This window comes from Aulonocara stuartgranti (assembly GCF_965226115.1).
Source record: "Aulonocara stuartgranti genome assembly, chromosome: 7".
NCBI classification, from domain to species: Eukaryota; Metazoa; Chordata; class Actinopteri; order Cichliformes; family Cichlidae; genus Aulonocara; species Aulonocara stuartgranti.
In genome coordinates, this window is record NC_138945.1 from 46,349,102 (window position 1) to 46,368,719 (window position 19,618).

At 38.9% G+C, this 19,618-nt stretch overlaps 1 protein-coding gene across 2 annotated transcripts; it reads left to right on the forward strand.

Annotated features, from left to right (window-relative positions):
- The first annotated feature begins 8,674 nt into the window (after positions 1 to 8,674).
- Positions 8,675 to 15,804, forward strand: LOC309711202 (uncharacterized protein). 2 transcript variants are annotated; one of them, XM_082541338.1, is made up of 5 exons: positions 8,675 to 9,039; positions 12,935 to 12,986; positions 14,433 to 14,588; positions 14,822 to 14,917; positions 15,048 to 15,804. In XM_082541338.1, exons 3-5 carry the CDS (start codon positions 14,517 to 14,519, stop codon positions 15,285 to 15,287), a joined length of 408 nt encoding a protein of 135 aa, XP_082397464.1. In that variant the 5' UTR covers positions 8,675 to 9,039; positions 12,935 to 12,986; positions 14,433 to 14,516; the 3' UTR covers positions 15,288 to 15,804. The 2 variants fall into 2 exon arrangements, with proteins under 2 accessions (XP_082397464.1, XP_082397463.1); XM_082541337.1 differs by lacking the exon at positions 8,675 to 9,039 and adding an exon at positions 9,237 to 10,715.
- The last annotated feature ends 3,814 nt before the right edge of the window (positions 15,805 to 19,618 follow it).

Here is a 19,618-nt window from a genome sequence, read left to right on the forward strand (position 1 = left end):
ATTATAAGTATCCTGAAAGTCCAAAAAGTCCCCAGATTTGTAATCGTTTTGCTGTTAATCTTTGTCCTTTGCACTCCTGATCCTACATCCTCTGACTCCTCTGACTCTTTATCTGGTTTTCAGCTGTGCCTGCTCTTTCACTAGAATTTGATTATGTCGGGGGTGTAGCGCCACATTTGCTGTATTTGGATACGAAATAACTGGAACAGTGGAAAATCCCCCGTTTATGATCACCTTTCCTGGAACAGGCCTATCAGACTCTTCTCTTACGCAACAGATTGAAGTGCACATAAGTTTAGGACAGCAGGGAATTCAATTACCTGAGAACAACAGCAGCACAGCTTTGAAAAACCTGTTGATTTTCTTGCAATAGCCAAGAGCCAACAAGCCCAATGTAAAGAGTATTTTTGGGGGGGTGGGGGGGTTGCAATCTTCTCTTGGGTTAGCACAAGCTTATAGAGGGAGAAAGGCTTGTGCAGCGTACTGAATGTTGAGAAGCTCCCAAGGCTGTAAAGATCCAGCTAAAACAATGCTAATGAAGTACTAGTATAAATAGGGTACATGTATGGGCATGTATAGTTGACAGTGATTTCCCAGTGGTTGATTTGCCAACAGAACCTGGACCGATTCCACCCGAAATGTCAATGCAGAGGGGCCTGGTCTGCCCACCACCCTCAATATCCAAATATCCAGAGCAGGCGTCTGTGAGAGTAGACGGAAACTTTAAATTTATTAGCAATGGCTTCACTGTTAAGTCAAAGAAAAGCACCAACTACAGTATCATATTGATAAAAGGATCAGAGCAAAAAGCATCACAGTAAAATAAAGCACATGAGTCACTGGATATAAAGTTAGCTGGGCAGTTCACTTTAGAACTACTTTATATTCCCCACGAGTATAACAGGAGCAATTGCCATTATTGTGTTCAATGACTTTCATGACCTTTATGACCATGACACTTTGCAAAAAGAAAAAACAACTCCTGCCTTCCTGGACTCTGCAGGAATGTGCTTTTTCTTCCCCCTTTTAAAACTGAATCATGTCCGCAGTGTTTCCATTAGCTCTGACAGTCACATTAACTCTCTCCAGGGAGACGTGGGATGTTGTAAACACTGGCCCCTGCAGGACCAGTGACATCACTTTTTTTCTCTGTCCATCCCCTCCCTCAGACTTGATCCAAAACCTCTGGTCTTAATTATCACTTCACTGAAGCCTCACAGTGGAGATGAACAACCCCTGCAGACAGTAAACAAACAAGTGAGCTTCTTTCATGAAGCATCATCACAAAAGTTGATTGCACCACAGAAGTGCTCACTCCCAACAGTAAACAGCAATTACAGCACTCATGGCTTTTTATCTCTTTCAAACATATTTCAAGAGCTCCTCCCTCACAAAAGCTTCATCAGTGGCCTTTTTGAATGCTTTATTACTCATTTGGGGTAATTTTAGAAACTTTAGACCACAAAAGTGTCAGAGGGTTTGAAAAGCTGGATAAATAAATGTGGAAGTGAAAAAACCATCCACAGTGGTCAGCCGACTGTCCACAAAACATAAACACTTCCTCTGTCGGCCTATCCAGAACACAAAGGCAGAATTTAAACACCAGACTGACATTGCCAAGCCCCCTTGACAGTCGTGGCAATACGAGCCAGCTGCCTGTGGGTAAACAATAGGTTTAAACATGACCCTTTCCCACTGCCAGAAAAGCTCCTTACAGTCCACTGAAACCTGCTTGTCTCAGTGAGCGAGAGCACAGTTAAAACCGGAATGCAATTACCCACTCCGATAACGTGACAAGTAAACAGTTTATTCTTAAAGAAGTTTCTGGCAGAGAGCCCATTGCTTAGGATTTTGGCTTCAATTTTAAGCTCAGTCAGTTACGCATTATTATACTTTTTTGAATATATAATCCTTGTTTCTCATGTTAATAAGGGTCAGAAAGAAAAAGGCATGTAATCCTATATTGCTAAAGAAAAATCCTCTCCAGAGTTACTGCTTTTTATATCAAATGTACACAGAAATTCAGCAAATGACTTTTTCAAGTACACTGTTAGGGCCGCAGTCCGGTGGCTGCCATTTTTCTGCTTCAGGTGATTAATTTGATTTTGACTTAGCATGTAAGAGAAATGTTTTATTCAAGGCCTGATACGGAAAATTATGAGTAAAGTGCCTTACAAACAACAGCCAAAGTAGTAATGATAGTAACAAGCCTTTGGATAATAATAATAATAATAATAATAATAATAATAATAATAATAATAATAATAATAATAATAATAATAATAATAATAAGCAATTCTGTTCATTTCAATTCATTCATGTGACTTCATGGCGTACTTTCACCTAACAAGTAAAAAACCCTCAGTTTGAAACCAGGAGGAGACAGAAACTCCTTTTGATTGGTTCTGGTGTAAAAACCTGCCAAATAAAACATGCTAAGCTACATGTTGTGGTGCCCCCTTATGAATAAGTTAACAGCTGAAAGCAGATGTTTTCCAGTGGAAAGCAAACATAGTTAGTATCCTGTAAGTCTAATATTGGACTACATTTTCATTCAGATTAAGCTTCTGTAATTTTTATCAAGTTTCGGTTCATATTTGCAAACTTGTTTGTCTGGACTGTCGCAGGAAGTCAGCAGGGCTGTGACGTGTACCATTTTTTGACTGCTGTGTGTTCTTCTGGCTTTAAAGAGTGTGGAAACAAAAAACAGATAATAGAGACTGGCAGTAATTGGGAAAGCATTCATTTTGCAACACATGGGATAAGCAAACATCCATACTGCAGACAGTTCATATCAAAGTCTTAGCAGTAATCAGGTAATAAGTTTATGCTGCTTTTCTAAAATGCCTACAAAAGACATTCACAATAAAGGAGGAGCCCCATATGCCGTCCAAGTGTGGCTCAATGCTTATGAAATCAAAGCACTATTGAGACAGCCCACCACACATGTATTTTAACATCTCACTCCCACATTGTTTTTGGTCTGCTTTCTTTGGCTTCGGCACAGCCTAATAATGCTACGCTTTGGGATATGATGTCAGGGCAGACGTAGGGAGCACCTGTTGATTTACGCACAGAGGCGGGGAGCGAGCTCATAGGTTCATGACCCCTACCGGCACTTACGTGGAAGCATCTGGATGCAACGACTGCCCAGCCAATTATGTGCATAGAGTGTACGTTACTGTGGTCAGAGTGAAGCACATCTATGCAACGCTAGATGTTATTAAAGCACGATAACTGCCAGCTTCAAATGCACAAACACTGCAGATGCACTCCCTCAGTAATCAGAGGAAGGTGGTAGAAGGCTTGCTTTGATTCCAACAGGAAATACCCTCCATTGTTCTTCTATGGTAGCTAACCCACACCCACGGTCTGCCCTCTCATTAAAAAGTCATTTTTACACCATTGTTCCTTGCTCTGACAGGTATTTGTGTTTTAATATAGTCCCTCTTATCCCGTTGTACATTCCAATTCCATTTTAGGCAAGAGGCTGACGCCGAAAAGCTTTAAGAGATGCTGCACGTTGTCCTTAAAAAATGTCTGAAAATAACCAGTTAGCAGGTAAATCCAGTGACCCCAAGGATCACATCAAGACTATGTCAGTTAAAAACTATGTAAGTTTAGCTCAAAAGTGTCCCCATATGTGTGTGTGTATATATAGATATATATATAACCACTTCTATAAATCATATTATAGAAGGGGTTTATGCTCCCCACATTCATTTCTTATGTTTCTAAATGTATTGCTTATTTTTTCACTTTTCTTCATGTTTCATTTATGCAAAAAACACAAGGATGCAAACTATATGAAATATTTTTTAAAAAACAGATATTTTTTAAATATAAAGGTTATATTGTTGTTGTTTAAATTCATTAATAATGATTAGAAAGTAAAATTTACTGTGTAAACCTTGTCACATAAAATTATAAAAGCTATTTATAAAAAATTTGACATGCTGCGTTTTATCAAATAAGACCCAAAAACCTGTGTGAAGGACTTGTTAGCGTCTTGATGAACCACACCTACTTTATTGTATTACCTCCATCCTAATCTATTTTCCACACAAATTTCAAAACAGTATTAGACTCCAGTATTAGAGTTTTGTAGAAGTATATGAACACATTTAATCCAAACATAAATGAATAAAATAAATTATTAAAAGTTACAATAAAATTTCCAGATCTTCCGAGTCTTTGGCATTAAATGATGAGGCCACGCAGATAATAAGGCCATTTCCTCCAAGTGAAGTCTGAAAACACTGTATTCTGTGGAACATGACGTGCCAGTGTAGATCTTGTTATTCATCCTTGCTCCTAATTATGTTGCAGAATCTTACACATTACACTGACTTCCTGTTTGTATTTTTCTCACCTATCTTCAGGCTGTATCTTATCTTAGACTGTCCCAGAGGACTGGCCAATCAGCAGCTTGACTCATCAAACGTGCATCTCGAAAGAGGGTGCCCACGCTAGGAACTGATTCCCACAGTATGAAAATCCCATTCCCAATACATTGCTGAGAACCTCTACATGTAAAGCAAGTGGGTGAGTATGCTTCATGAAAATTCAGCAGCCGCCTCCAAGCAAGATATAAGCGCAACAAGATAGAAATCCAGCTCTGTAATATACGTTTTATATACATTCATTGAGCTTTTGTGAAAGCAATCAAACATGGGTGCTGGTCATGTCTCCTATTTATACTTTTCTATAATGGACTGGCAAATAAGTCACATTTGGAGTACCCATTAGAGTTCGCACTGGTTAACTGAAGTTAACTGGTTAACTGCCTGCAGAAAAAAGTAGTTGAAGCAAGAGCACTAAACACATTATTTATTTAGTTATCACTATTATTGTTCTATTTATTTATCTATAAATTTATTTGATTGTTGCTTTTGGTGGATGAACAAATACAAAAATGAATGTTGGCCTATAAGAACCATACCAAATTCTGAAAGTGCATTATTCTACCAACTTGTTCTGCACAGAACCAATGAGATAGCTAAAAGCACAACACACACAAGTAATTGTGTAATTTCAGGTAGTTGCAAAAACAAACTAAGCTCTGAATCAATTTCCTTTACTTTGAGTAAACTCTGAATTTTCCAAAATGCAAGGTTCCGGGAATGTGAAGTGGCAAACAAATCCACAACATGCCCCAGGCCCTGCCTGTGCCACAGAAGGTGATAGCTTTGTCTAAAGAAGTCTCTGTTCTTAATCTCACTAAGGCTAAAGAGTGTCTGGTGTCTGTTAAGAACCACACTGTCTATAGGGGTGAAATGGGAGGTCTTGTTTTGACACCATGGGATAGTTTGCTTTGTTCTTACTTATCTCTCCCTTTTGTAGCTAACCCCTACGTGCTGTTTCCCTGTGATGTCTGGGTGTAAGATACCAGACTATGAAAACACGACCTGCTCATCTCAGAGAGCAGCAGAGCTCCTCTTCTGATTGGGAATTTATCTATACTTATATAATAAATCCTTATTAGAAATCTATGGGACAAAAACAGATATCAGATACAAACTACAGTGACTTACGGTCAGTACTGAATTTTCTTTTTCTTTGCATATCAATATCATGAATTAGCATGTTCAAGCGATGTTGCTCCACAAATGTACAAAAAAGCTAAAATAATGGATTAGCAAGTAATTTTTGGTTCTTAAGCACTTCTTTTGCTTGCTTTGGCACTGTGTTGTATTAAGATTCCTGTCAGGAGTTCTTTCTAGGACCACTTGCAGAAAGCTATTAATCTGTTTAATGATATACAAATCCCATTACGATATTGTCCTCCTTCGATTTCACGACCTGTGTCACACAGTTTATGTATTGTTTCAATATTGAAACTGTCAAAGCCTTGCATGTACTCATAACAATCCATATCAGTTACCTTATCTTATGAGCATTCACCCCCTCTACTCACTCCCCATTTACACTACCTGGGTGTATTGTTTCCTGGAGAGCCCATGTGATTTGCTGTGCTGAGCTTAAGATTGTATTTCAGCCTGAGGCGCTAGAGTGGCCGTACATCTTGGGAGAGTGAGAATTAGCTCCACGGGGGGAGGCCAAACAAGTAACTGCCGACCAGTTCAAGTTCTAATCCTATTGAATGGCAGTAAGAGGTGAGAAACTCTACCGCACATAAAAAGACAGAGGCCTCATTTTACACACTCTGCTCAAAGATCTCAGCCTCCCACAGCTTGTCTACAATGGGAATTAATGGATTTGTGGCTTTCCACAGTAATGTTTGGCCTAAACACCTTAAGATTTGCATGAGAGCTTTTCATCAAGAAGCTGGAGTGCACGACTTGGTGCCCAATATAGCTTAACTGTACTGAGCAAAGGATTAACTAAACTTGTATAACGGTGTTTGACTTCCTTTGCCTGGCCTGACTCACAACGAGCCCACAACTAAGAGTGTGTTCCAACTCATCGTCACAATCTAACTGAGCTGTGTTTTCTGTATTTCTTGCTGCACAAAACAAAAGGGAAACATATCTGCATACAGATCGGTTTTTGCTTTCAAAATTAAATTAATCTGACGCTTATCTCCAGACGCCGTGCATCCAGGAAATGGTGGAGTTACAGCTGCAAAACAATTAAAACTAATTATGAGACTAACAAGAGCTTCAGGAATATTTCAAAAAGATTACATTTTGAATTTCTTCATCGAGACATTTGGACTAACAGTTTGCTAACAAGTTGGAGAAATCTAGCCAGTGTTAAAACTATGACAAAAGATGTCATATTGTTTATGTGCGACACTTCTAAGACTTTTACTTTAATTAATATTATAATTTAAATGCTGCTACAACTGTTACAACTGTAACTAATTTTAACTTCTGTAATTATATGGGGCGATCGTAGCTCAAGAGTTGGCACTTCGTCAAGTAATCGGCAACAATGGAGCTTGCCATCACCAGGGTGTGGATGGGTGGATGACTGAAAGTAGTGTAAAGCACTTTGGGGTCCATTGAGACTAAGTAAAGCACTATACAAATACAGACCATTTACATTTACCATTATTGAAACTGTCTGTCAATCTTATCCAATCGAGGCCCAGAAAAAGTGAAAACAACAACAAATGAAGCAAAAATCTTTTTCAATTGTAACTTATGAAGGTTGAACTTTAAATAAACCTTTAAAATGAATATAATGTCTGCCAAAAAAGAAAAGTTAGAAAAACAGAAGACTGACAACTAGAAGTCATTAAAGACGTATGCTGTAAAATCTTTGGATAAAAAGAAGAGTTCAGAGAAATCATTAAAGCCCCAAATGACCGTGACATTTAAGTAAACTTCTGACCACAACTGTAACTTTTAAAATTGCTTCTGTGAGCGGGGTTCTCCACTGTGATGACTCTGTTGATTGTGCTACTCAAGGATATAAAAGCTCGATGCAGTGTGTCTTCATAACGCACGACTGGCACGCTAAAATGGTATCCAGGAGCTTATTATTTCCAGCTTATTAGCAACCTGAGAAAGCGCGTGTAGTTCTTGTACGAGTAAATTGATACTAAGTGGTGAGATTAACCCAGTGTTATACTGACAAATTAGTTTTGGCTTTGTCTTTTATTCCATTCCATCCTCTACAAATGATAGAGTCTGAAAGGCAGAAAATATAATGAGTGAATGTGAGAAATGGGTGTTCTCTATGAAGAACACTGAAAACCTTTTGTACTTTAAGATAAAAACATGTGTTGCACATCAGTGAGGAATTAGCCTGAACAGTTCACAGGTGTACAGGTCCGGACGTATTCAAAGTTTCTGATTTGCCTTTAGGTGGTTAGACAAGTTTTTTTTATTACCGATGCCAGCCAAGAGAAAACTGCTGTTAGGAGAAGTGAAAAGAAAAACAAATCTCTTCAAAATTCACCTCAAATAACTGAAATGTGGTTTATAAACTTTGCCAGTGTTCAGTCTTTGCCAAGACCTCATACAGTGCTGTGAAAAAAAAACTATTTCCCCCTATCTGATTTCTTATTTCTTGCATATTTGTCACTTTTACATGTTTCAAATAATCAAAAAAAAGTAATAATTGAATACAATGACAAAAATGATAACCCAATTTATTATTGTTAGTTACTATAAAATGCATAAAATTCTATTTTTTTTAAATGATTTAATGTATTGAGGACAAGCCTACTTGGCCCTTAGTTGTACCACCTTTGGCAGCAAGAACTGCAATCACCCATTTGTGACAACTGTCAGTGAGTCTTTCACGTAGGTTTGGAGGAATTTTCACCTGCTCTGCTTTGGCCGACTCAGAATCATTTCAAATCAACCACATTGGAGCTAAAGCTTCTCAACTGGATTTCAGACCATGTTTTGACTAGGCCACTCCAATGCCAGGTACTGGTGTGTTTCAGATCCATAACGCCAGTGGGATGGGGCTTCAGGGCATGCATTGGTGGCCAAACATCAGTTGCAGCAAGTTATCCAGATCCTGAAACAGGAAAGCAGCCCTACTCCATAACACCACATCTATGCTTGACTCTCAGTGTGATATTCTTTTTATGAAATGCTGTTTTAGTTTTACACCAGATGTTCATCTATTCATTCTTTCTTTAGCTTGAGCCTATCACAGCTGCCATACGCAGAGAGGTCTGGCACACCCTGAACAGCTCGTCAGTCTGTTACACACTGAAAAAAGTGATATTGGCTCCTTTTAGTAGGGGTGCAACGATATTCGTATCGATATTGAACCGTTCGATACAGTGCTTTCGGTTCGGTATGCATATGTATCGAACAATACAAAATTTGTAATTTATTTTATCAACTTTCCTTCTGACGATGCTGTCTGTGTTGAGCGCTCAGTGAATCTGCGTTCGACTACTCCGCCTAGGGTCGACAGTGCAGCCTAGGCGGAGTAGTCGAACGCAGATTCACTGAGCGCTCAACACAGACAGCATCGTCAGAAGGAAGAGGGCAGGGCAAGCTAGCGAGACAGAAGTTAAGCTCTCCTTACAACATGGACCTCCCCCACCCTCATTCAGATCTGGCGTTTGGAATTATTTTGGTTTTCATGTGAGGTATGACCCTGAAGGTAAGCAGTCATGGACTAAAGTAAAACAGTATGTTGGATGTGCCATGCAATGCTCAATTACATGGGTGGGAGCTAGTGTGTTAGCGCAGTTAGCTCGTTAACGTGTTGGCCGTCTAGCCCCATGCACAGGCGATCGGCGGTAGCTCGTTAACGGAGATTTGCCATGTTGTGGCGTTAACGTCATTTCAAAGAGATTAACCTGAAAGCACTAGTGGGAACACAACGAATATGACTGCACATTTACGCCGACATCATCCTAGTGCAAAGACAAGTGGAAGCAGAAAAAAAACAAGCAAGCATGCTACTAACTTTAGCCGAGTCATTTAGACAGCTGTTTAATATGCTGCTGAGAATATAGCCCAGAAGAAGCGGATAGTATAGCTTTTATTTTGGAAAGAGACATTTCTCTGTAATAAACTCTCTTTTCCAAAGATGAGTGATTCCTCAATCAGATACAGGGCTCGCAATATCGCTAGCCCAATGTCCTGGAGCTAGCGATTTTTTTCAGTCGGGCTACCAAAATCTATCTCTTCCCTGCCCGTCGGGCTATTGTAGGAAGGAAAAATATATGTCAATGCTTTTGCATTCTTTCGGAAATGTAGCTGGGTAATTATGTCATTGGCATCGGTGAGCCGCTGTCAATATGTGACATATTGAAATCGCGTTTGAATTTGCGCTTGTTTTTTTGCTTTCACTTTGCAATCACGCGAACTGTGTATAGAGAGCGACAGCACTGATCTGTGAGTGATGATAATTTGTGCACCAATTCCTCTGACATTGTCTTATTAATTGTTAGCTTACTATGCAAACATGACAAGTGAAATCTCCTGCAGCAAGCTTAAACATGTGAGAGGTTGATCGCGCAGAGAATCGCTGAGCTTATGTGAGTACAAGCAGCAGGATTTATATTTGACTATGATGACCTGGATGACTGAGAACCTTCACAGACAGATATATATTTTAGTTCTGCTGAGCCAAATAAGACAGGTCGGGGTGAAGAAGTGACAGCCAAAGAAAAGCTTACCACAAAATGGAGAAGTTATGACAAATCAGACTATAAGGCAAAAAGAAAGTGCAGCTTTATGGTTTCATGGACAAAAGAATTTCTGTGGCTGCAATATGACGAGCTAAATAACCAGGGCTGCACATAAGTGGTCCGCAGGTGCGCATTCGCTGTCAAAATAAAAAACACGCACAAGGGTTAGGGTTAAATTTAAAAACTGTACTTTTGAGTTAAAATATATATTTATAATTTTAATAAATGCCAAATTAAAAAGGCATGAACATTTTTTTTGTATCGAAAAAATATCAAACCGTGACACCAAAGTATCGAACCGAACCGAACCGTGAATTTTGTGTATCGTTGCACCCCTACCTTTTAGATATAGCATATTATATTTTGGTATATCTTTTCAATTCAAATGAGTAATTCCTGTCTACATATATAATTCGAGTAACTCCAGAATACATTCCCTGCGTTATAATCCAATTAATTTTAGTTAATTAAATGTAGCTCAAAATGCTTAAGTATGTTATTCATAGCATCCTGCTGGGCCATTTTGCGCATGCGTTAGGACAGGCCACCATTTTGCAGGCGGACTGAAAAAGCGGACGCTGTGTGCTGCAAGCAGGCTCAAGTTAATCACACAACTTCGTGTAAAGGTGGTCTAGCTTCGGTAAGTAAACCTTTTACGGTCGTTTTTGTTTTATTTTTTTACCTCAGTCAAAGCATGTTGACTCTTTAAGATGTGTGCACATGGAGAAAGAAGTCTAAGTAGTTGTACACCTCTGAACTTTGTCGTGATTTGACTTAAGCTAGCTATGTGCTCTATTAGCTACTGCTCTATTAAAAGAGTAATTGTATTGATGCGTTAAAATGTCATATGTTTTTAGCTTAGTTCTGGTGGCACACTTTGTACTAACAAATTATGGAACGAGGCAATTTCTCTGTAGTTAGCTGTAAAGTTCACTGTACAGTCGCCTGCAGTTTTAAATTGAGAAATCGTCCCTCCCGCCACAACATTGGCATTAAGGAATAGTCGGGCGGGGGAGGGGGCTTCTGAACGCACCTGCACAGTCAGGGGTGCAGTAGGAAATAAATAAGTAGGATTGGCGTTGCACAACGTCTTTTGTGCAGAAACAAATAATGGTTGTAAACTGTGGAGGAGAATAACTCAGTGGTTGGCAAAAATGTGAGACTGAGAGTGATGTTTGTCAGGACTGAAATTAACTCAGAAAAGAATTTGCTTCACGTGATAGAGCTGTTGAGTGCAAGACCTGTCAGCGGCCTGGTTTAGCATTTGAAGCCTCGCTACCTGCTTCCAAACCGCTGCATTTAATCTCAGAGAAAACTAACACAGAGAAGTAAAGCAAGTGTGTAAGTTCATCTCTTTATGTTTGCATAGTATTTCCATGTTGAGCTTAACAACCGATGTATGGAGCCACAGCTGGACTGGCTGTCGGAGTTTTGTATTGAGGGGGAAAGGAAGCAATTTGTTTCGTACTTCAGCTACAATGAAAAAAGACACAAAGCTGGAGTTATTCGGTGTCTTCATGCTGAGCTAAAACTTCTTCTCTCATTCTCCCCCCTCCCTCTCCTGTTGCTACTTCAATCATGAAACTGATCAATTATCAGGTGATCAGCTTTTCTGTCGCTAGTCTCTCTCATTTGTTATTCACCCAGTTTGCGCTAGAAAGAGGAAAACGGCAGATAAACAACAGCAGCACGTTTAAGCTTGATAAGCTGTTGCTAGAATTTTTTTTAATATTACTTCTAGTATCCGCTTATGTTTTCTGAAGGCAAAGCTGTAATAGCTGCTGGTCATGATATCGGTTTGGTTATGTGGAAACGTGAAGGTGAAACCAGGAGAAGTTTTTACTGAATCATTAGAGCTGAACAGGTGATGGAGAAACAGGTTTACATTTTAGGTCACATGAATGAGTTGAAGGGAAGTTATGAACTGTTTATGAGAGACAAATAACACCAGGATCCTTTTCTATGTAGCTGACATCTGGTAACTGTGCAGGGGCGGATCTAGCAAAGTTTTGCCAGGGGGCAGGTAGGGCATTAACAGGGAAAGGGAGACACAAAGACATAATTTTCTTTCTTATTCTCATTTAAAATGTCTAGCTTTTAATAAATAATTATTCTAAATCTTAACACCAAAGTGGTGATCTGGTTAAATAGAGATCCATTATTGTATGTAGTAAATATTAAGTCTAATATATACCCTAGTAATAGTAGTACATATAGCACTTTTTCCTTTGGGAAGGTACCATCTGGGCTGTCTGCAACTGTATTGAAGAAAAATGTTGAATCTAATTATTATTGAAAAATAATTGATTTCTGTGCATTAAAGTAGATTACGTCAATTAAGCATTATCAGGCAGAGGGTGCGGGCTGGTTTCCTAATATTTTTGCTGGGAGTTGGCAGTCCTATTAGTTAGGTTGTTTAATATTTCTATGTACTGTTTAGAATACCTGAATAAGGAGGATGGTGTAAGTTTTTTAGGTTGATCAGTAATGCTGAAGTATAAAATATTTTGGGTGCAGTGTATTTTTTGCATACAGGTATAACAGAATAGCTTTAATGTTTGTTTTTAAAACTGAGTATGAACTTATACAAAATGCAGCAAAATATTTATAAAAACAGTTTTATTTATTATAAAATACACTATATCGGATTCATATCGGCATCGGCAGATAATCAAATTTATGATATCGGTATCGGACATAAAAAAGTGGTATCGTGCCATCTGTAGTTTGCACAGAGGCACAAGTAAGATTTGTTTTGTTACAAGGGAGTATCATGAAGTAATGCACTAATGGCTTGGAAACGGTAATTGTTTGTCTTTCTAAAGTTTATTTTTTTTATTTGTCTTCCTTTTCTGGCAGATTTTCTTCCCCTTATGTGTTACTGTTTATTCAAGAAGATGGTGTTATTTTGGTAAGTACATGCAAATTCCTTACATATTTATCACGACAATATTTGTCACGGTCCGCTGTGGCAGACCGTGTGGAGGACTCGGGTGCAGACACAGGCATGGACACGAAACTGAGTTCGAACGAAAAGCGAGCCTTTATTGTGGCTGATGACAAGGAGTGCAAACAAGGCAGAAGCGCAGTGACAAAACTAAACTATAACTAAACTGGGAAAGTGATACCAGGATAAACTATGAAGACACAGGAAACCATAACTATGAATACAAAAGACTGGCTGTGACAACATGGAGGGTGGGAACACAGACGACACGACACAGACTGTATGAAACACAGACTAAATACACATGAGGGATAATCAGGGGAAGTGGCCACACATGGGAGCACAGCTGACACACATGAGCCTAACGACAGGACAGGAGAAGTGAAACTAAATACACAGACATTGAATACAGACTTTCAAAGTAAAACAGGAAACATGGAGATTAGACATGACATGAACTAAACATAACCACGCAGACATGACGCATGAACCAGGGAGACTTAGTACAAGGGGAGATGACATAAACAGTTAAGGAACAAGACTAAACTGCAATCTAGAAATTAACTAGGTGAACTAAGCTAGGCACAAATGAATACAAAAGATGCATAAAACTCAAACACTGGGTCGCTCGACCCAGGACCATGACAGTATTGCAGGGACAAGTTTATCTATCTCATCTTAAGGGTTCTTGTGATTATTAATATTGATATTAATTAATATCAATTAATATATATGATTAAATTTCTTTTATTCAGGACAAAAGGAAAAAAAAACTTGCGAAAGTGAAATGAAAAACAGGAATTTAGTTCTTGTGAGTTAAGAGGATGCAGAGCATAGGGTTAGATGGAGGTGGATCATTCACTGTGGTGATCCCTGAAGGAAACAGCCAAGAGAAAGAGGATCAGATTGCAAAAAAAATGTGGTTTGTGTGCATACATGAGTCTTTACGGACTTTACAGGACTTCTGAAGTACAAGTACTCTGAAGTTTGCAGAGCAATTTCAGAGATGTTTGGGGCTTACATGGCAAGCATGTTTTTAGTTGCACCTCTAAATTTTCTCTGCTCTCTGTTGCTGACGGCAGAGTTCTGCCCCGCTGACCTCACAGGTGAGACACTCCCACCAGTGGACAAAGAGCACAGGAAAATGTGTTGCCAACCACCTGAAACAGACAAATATCTGCTTTTTAAAACCCTTTAAACCCGTTAAATGGACTGATGCCATTCATTTCTTCTTTGATTAACAGTAGTAACATCCTTCATGCACTGTATACTAACCCATATGCTAATCATGCTTTATGTAGTGATGGCAATTGGATTGTAGCATTTAATGAAGAAATAACAAAATAATCATACCAATGATTAAGCACCAGTCTTCTTTTTTTCTGTGTGTGTGGTGTGTGTGTGATACAGGTAAATGCTGAATTCCAGTGTATTACAACACTTCAACTGGAGACGACCTTCGCGGCACAGTTAGACAGAATTACACCTCGGCTGATGGCAGTTTTCCAGAAGAAGGGCGGTGTTTCTGGGCAGAAACTTGCCCACCACTTGCAGATCATGCAAGAGGTAAATCTGAATATTGCAAATTCTATTAGGATTTCTTTTGTCTTAAGTGGCAGGTCACTGGTGAGTCAAATAAGCCATTTTAGGTGACCAGCCAAGCAATCTAAATTTTGAAATTTCATATATAAATTTTATTTACTATGTTTGAACTGACATATGATAAAACTTACTTATTGCGAATGTCAGACATTGTTCTTTTTTCCAAATTGGTTTAATCAGCAACTCTCTTTAAACAGGCTGAAAGTGATGTTAAAGTGAAAAGGGAAGCAGTTCTCAGGGCACTTTGCCTCTACCTTGGTGAAGAGGACGGAAGCCTTATTCGGGAGTACTTGGTAAGTCATTTAAGTCATTGTAAGCAAGTCACACACACACACACTTTTTAGATAGACACACAAACGACTAGATTGGAATTTAATTGTAGAGTTAATTATTTTTTCTTTTACCTTTTTATTAAATGTTTAGGACATTGAAGGAGATGATATCCAGAGAGACCTGAAGAAGCACACCATGGGCATTTATGTCATCAACAAGGAGGATGGACAAAATGGACATTATGATGATATTGGAATATTTGTTAAAGGGGAGATAGTCATGGACAACATTGGATCTCTGGCCCAAGCTTGTGCATTGATGCTTGGAGTAATCTATGCACTAAACCTAGCCTTCCCCAAGGAATTGAAGGACTATTATGAATCCATTTAGAAAGTGTTGATGGGATTGGATGGTGAAAAGCTCTCCCCCAAAGTCCTTGGGCTGAAGAACAAAATTGCTACTGGATAGGAAGATTTCTAAAACCACACATCAAGAGAATGCTGTTATATAAATTACCAATGACTGGTGCTCTTGTGAATAGGAGGGAAGGACTAGAATGGAAAGACAGTGGTTAATAAGCAGTAAGGAAAACACAAGTTTAGTTTTAAGTCTAATTACCTTATTAAAATGCAATTTCTAAATGTGGATCGCAGAACACAAAGTCTGAAACTGGTTAGTTTGTGGATGCATCAGTTTCTAATTGTGATACTTTATACTGCTGGCAGTGTTTTATTCTTTTATGTAAGCAGTTTTTTCTTTTTTAGAGGAAGAGAAACATTGGTTAACATTTCTCTTGTCTGTTGTTTCTGTTTTGTTTGAATAGAGCTTTTTAAAGCTACTAGTTCATAGGCAAAAGTTTTGTAATTTGTATTATACAAATTGCAGCAATTTCCCCTAGAGATGTGGATTCTTATTCTGTTTGCAACAAATTTTGCATTAATAAATGATGTGAAAGAATTTTGTAGTTTTCATTATTGACGTTTTTAAAAACTACAAATCAGGGTAAGCAATTTTTATTTTTTTTTTTTAAGTAAACTTAACTTAATTGAAATAGAGAGAAATTAACAATTTGATTTGAATATAAGTTTGGGACATAAGTGTAAAGGAAACAAATTATTCTGGTACACTTAACACGACCTTAGTTGGAATTACTAATAATATTTGACTAAGTTGTATCCACAACAGTTAAGTTAAAGTAGCTTAAAAAATATATGTTGGTTTTACTCGCTTTCTGGATGAAAAATATTTCTGGATTCAAACAAATTTATTTCGTGCAACCACTTGTCATAAAAAAATTGAGTAAATTGAACAAAACATTTTTTTCAGTGCAGGGCTAACTCAGAGAGACATAACCATTCAACTGATATTCACATCTATGGACAATTTACTTAACCCTAAAAACTGTTTGTCTTTGGACTGTGGGAGGAAGCCAAAGTACCTGGAGACAGCCCACATTAGAAAGGCCCCAGCCTCGATTTGAACCCAAGACCGTCTTGCTGTGAGGCAATAATGCTAATCACCAGATACACCAGATGCATGGGGCAGATATTTATGAGATGTAATGTGAGCCAAACAGCCAAACATCTCAAAATATTCAACTTTTGTCTTGTCAGTCCACAGAATATTTCCCCAAAAGTCCTAGGGATCATCGTTTTCTGCCAATTTTAAGACAAGTCTGTGTTTTTTATGGCCAGCAGTGGTTTTCACCTTGGAACTCTCCCATGGATGCCATTTTTGCCCAGTCTCTTTACTGTCGTTGAATCATGAACACTGACCTAAACTGAGGCATTAAGGTCTCAGACATTGTTCTGGGTTCTTTTATGACCTCCTGGATGAGTCAACAATGTGCTCTTAGAGCGATTTTGGTAGACTGGCCACTCCTTTCCATTTGTGGATAATGGTTTCCACAAATTGTCATTTATCACAGTTAATTAATGATTTAACAAATTAATGAGTGATGTCTTTATTTAAAAACTCCAATTTGTATTTATTTCTAATATTTGTTTGATGATCTGAAGCATTTAAATGTGACAGGTATAGGTAACTTTGTGAAAGTACTTTATCACAGTACTGTAAAGCACAAATACCATTCTAGTTTCAAACTGCTCAAAGTGGTTATCATAAAGTCTCTTTGCACCATTGTGGATAGACTGACTGATCAATGTAATGTGCACACAACTGCAGTCAGTGGGTGTTGGCTTCATACTCTGAAAACTTGTAATTTGTTGCTGAGAAGAGCTGTGACTCAAAGACTGTGAGCACTCAGCCAGACTGGTCATATTAGAGCATATGTTTCCATCCCTTTTGCATTGTCCAGAGATGTTAGTCCAACTGCATACGTTTGTTTTCTGGAAAGTGGTTCAAGGTCTGAGACAATTACATTTTCTTCCCTATGGAAAAGTTATTCTTTTTTTTGTTGTTGTTGTTTTGAGCCTTGCCAATTTTAGGACACTGGCAAGCAACCAGGAAATATAAAAATATCAAAGAAACTTCACTTTTGGACATCTAACACAGTGAAAGTCCCGTTCTGCTAAAATGTATCTAAACACCAGCAACATATAAAACATATTTCAGCTCCATATTAAGGATTAAATGATTCACGCAGGTGTTCGATTAAGCTTCAGTGCCACATTCAGGTACGCACAACTGCACATTTCTTTCAGCGTTAACTTGAAGCTGTCCATGCATTAAATCACTTCTTACTTCATTCTTGACCTGCAGCTTTAATGTGCATTAATAAAGCGCAGCTGGGTGTGTCTGAAGTTGCTTTTCTGGTGTTGTGACTTCTTCGTCTGGGGTTGTCAAATCATTATTAAACAAAGAAAGCCGCTTTACAGGCTTTATTAGGCCATAGCTCGTTGAAGTCATGTTTTACACTGTGTAAGTCAAACATATGAATTTATAACAAGACAAAACTAGAAATTTTTTTTATCAGTGTTACCGTGTAAATCTTACAGGATCTTGTGACAAAATTAACTCCTAAAGGTTTTTAAAATTTAATAAAGTAAGATAAAATGAGGCACTGCAGACTAATGAACTGCAGTATAAAAAATACAAGCTTTCAGTACGGCTGTGTTTATTAAGATAAAGATTTTCTTAATGACCATTATTTTATAACTCCAGATTTCAACCCAGTCACGAGGAGGCCACAAGCCAGTGTGCTCAAATAAATGAAGAGTGATGAGTAAGGAAGGGCAGCTGGCATAAAATCTTGGCCAAGTATGGGCCGGGGTTAACAACGACTACCTTTGATGGTGCTGGCCAGGAGGATGCTGGTGGAGAGTACTGAGCTCCTGTTTAATTAAGACAAAGGAAGAGGAACGGGAGCGCATGTTAGGAGGCAGTGGTAGTGAAGGAAAGATAGGAGTGTGGAGATGAGAGTAAGGACTTTAAATGTAAGGTCTATGCCTGGTAAAGAGCTGCCAGGAAGAAAGGAAAGTGGAATACCGCAAAGAATAGTCATGTACGTGTTGAAGGAGGACATCCAAAGGGCTGGTATGATCATGCTCTAAGTGTTTACCTAGGTCAAGATCCCAGAGGACCTATATACCAAATTCTAGGCAACTTATTTTTAAAACCACAGATGGCGCCCTCTTATGGCTATTAGAATGAATGCAGACTTAAGAAGTGTCTGCGTTCATTTCACTTTTAATAACTGGAAGCTATGTCTATCTTTTACATACAGCCTATGGTGTCATTAAGTACCAGATAGTCAAAGCACAATGATCTGTTCTGGTAGCACGTGATGACGCAGTGTGTTACTTTTTTGTTAACTTGTATGGATGTGTGGTTTTATTTTTATTTGATTTTATGGACCACCCATTATGAGTCTCATCTCTTGTAAATCTGCTTAAAAGTTCCAAACAGTCATATCAAAAAAGGGTAAGTGTATAAAAGATAAGTGGAGAGCTGAAAATATTTTTTTATTCCATTTGTAGATTATTTGTACATCATAATTGTTCCAATAAAAAGGGAAAAAAGATGGGCTGAAAAAAACCTATGTGATATATAAAAAAAACACCCAGCACGCCCCTGCGGGCGGTTTATCCTTCAAGCTCGGGTCCTCTACCAGAGGCCTGGGAGCTTGAGGGTCCTGCGCAGTATCTTAGCTGTTCCCAGGACTGCGCTCTTCTGGACAGAGATCTCCGATGTTGTTCCCGGGATCTGCTGGAGCCACTCGCCTAGCTTGGGAGTCACCGCACCTAGTGCTCCGATTACCACGGGGACCACCGTTACCTTCACCCTCCACATCCTCTCGAGCTCTTCTCTGAGCCCTTGGTATTTCTCCAGCTTCTCGTGTTCCTTCTTCCTGATATTGCTGTCATTCGGAACCGCTACATCGATCACTACGGCCATCTTCTTCTGTTTGTCTACCACCACTATGTCCGGTTGGTTAGCCACCACCATTTTGTCCGTCTGTATCTGGAAGTCCCACAGGATCTTAGCTCGGTCATTCTCCACCACCCTTGGGGGCATCTCCCATTTTGACCTCGGGACTTCCAGGTTATACTCGGCACAGATGTTCCTGTACACTATGCCGGCCACTTGGTTATGGCGTTGCATGTATGCCTTGCCTGCTAGCATCTTGCACCCTGCTGTTATGTGCTGGATTGTCTCTGGGGCATCTTTACACAGCCTGCACCTGGGGTCTTGCCTGGTGTGATAGACCCCAGCCTCTATGGATCTTGTGCTCAGAGCTTGTTCTTGTGCTGCCATGATTA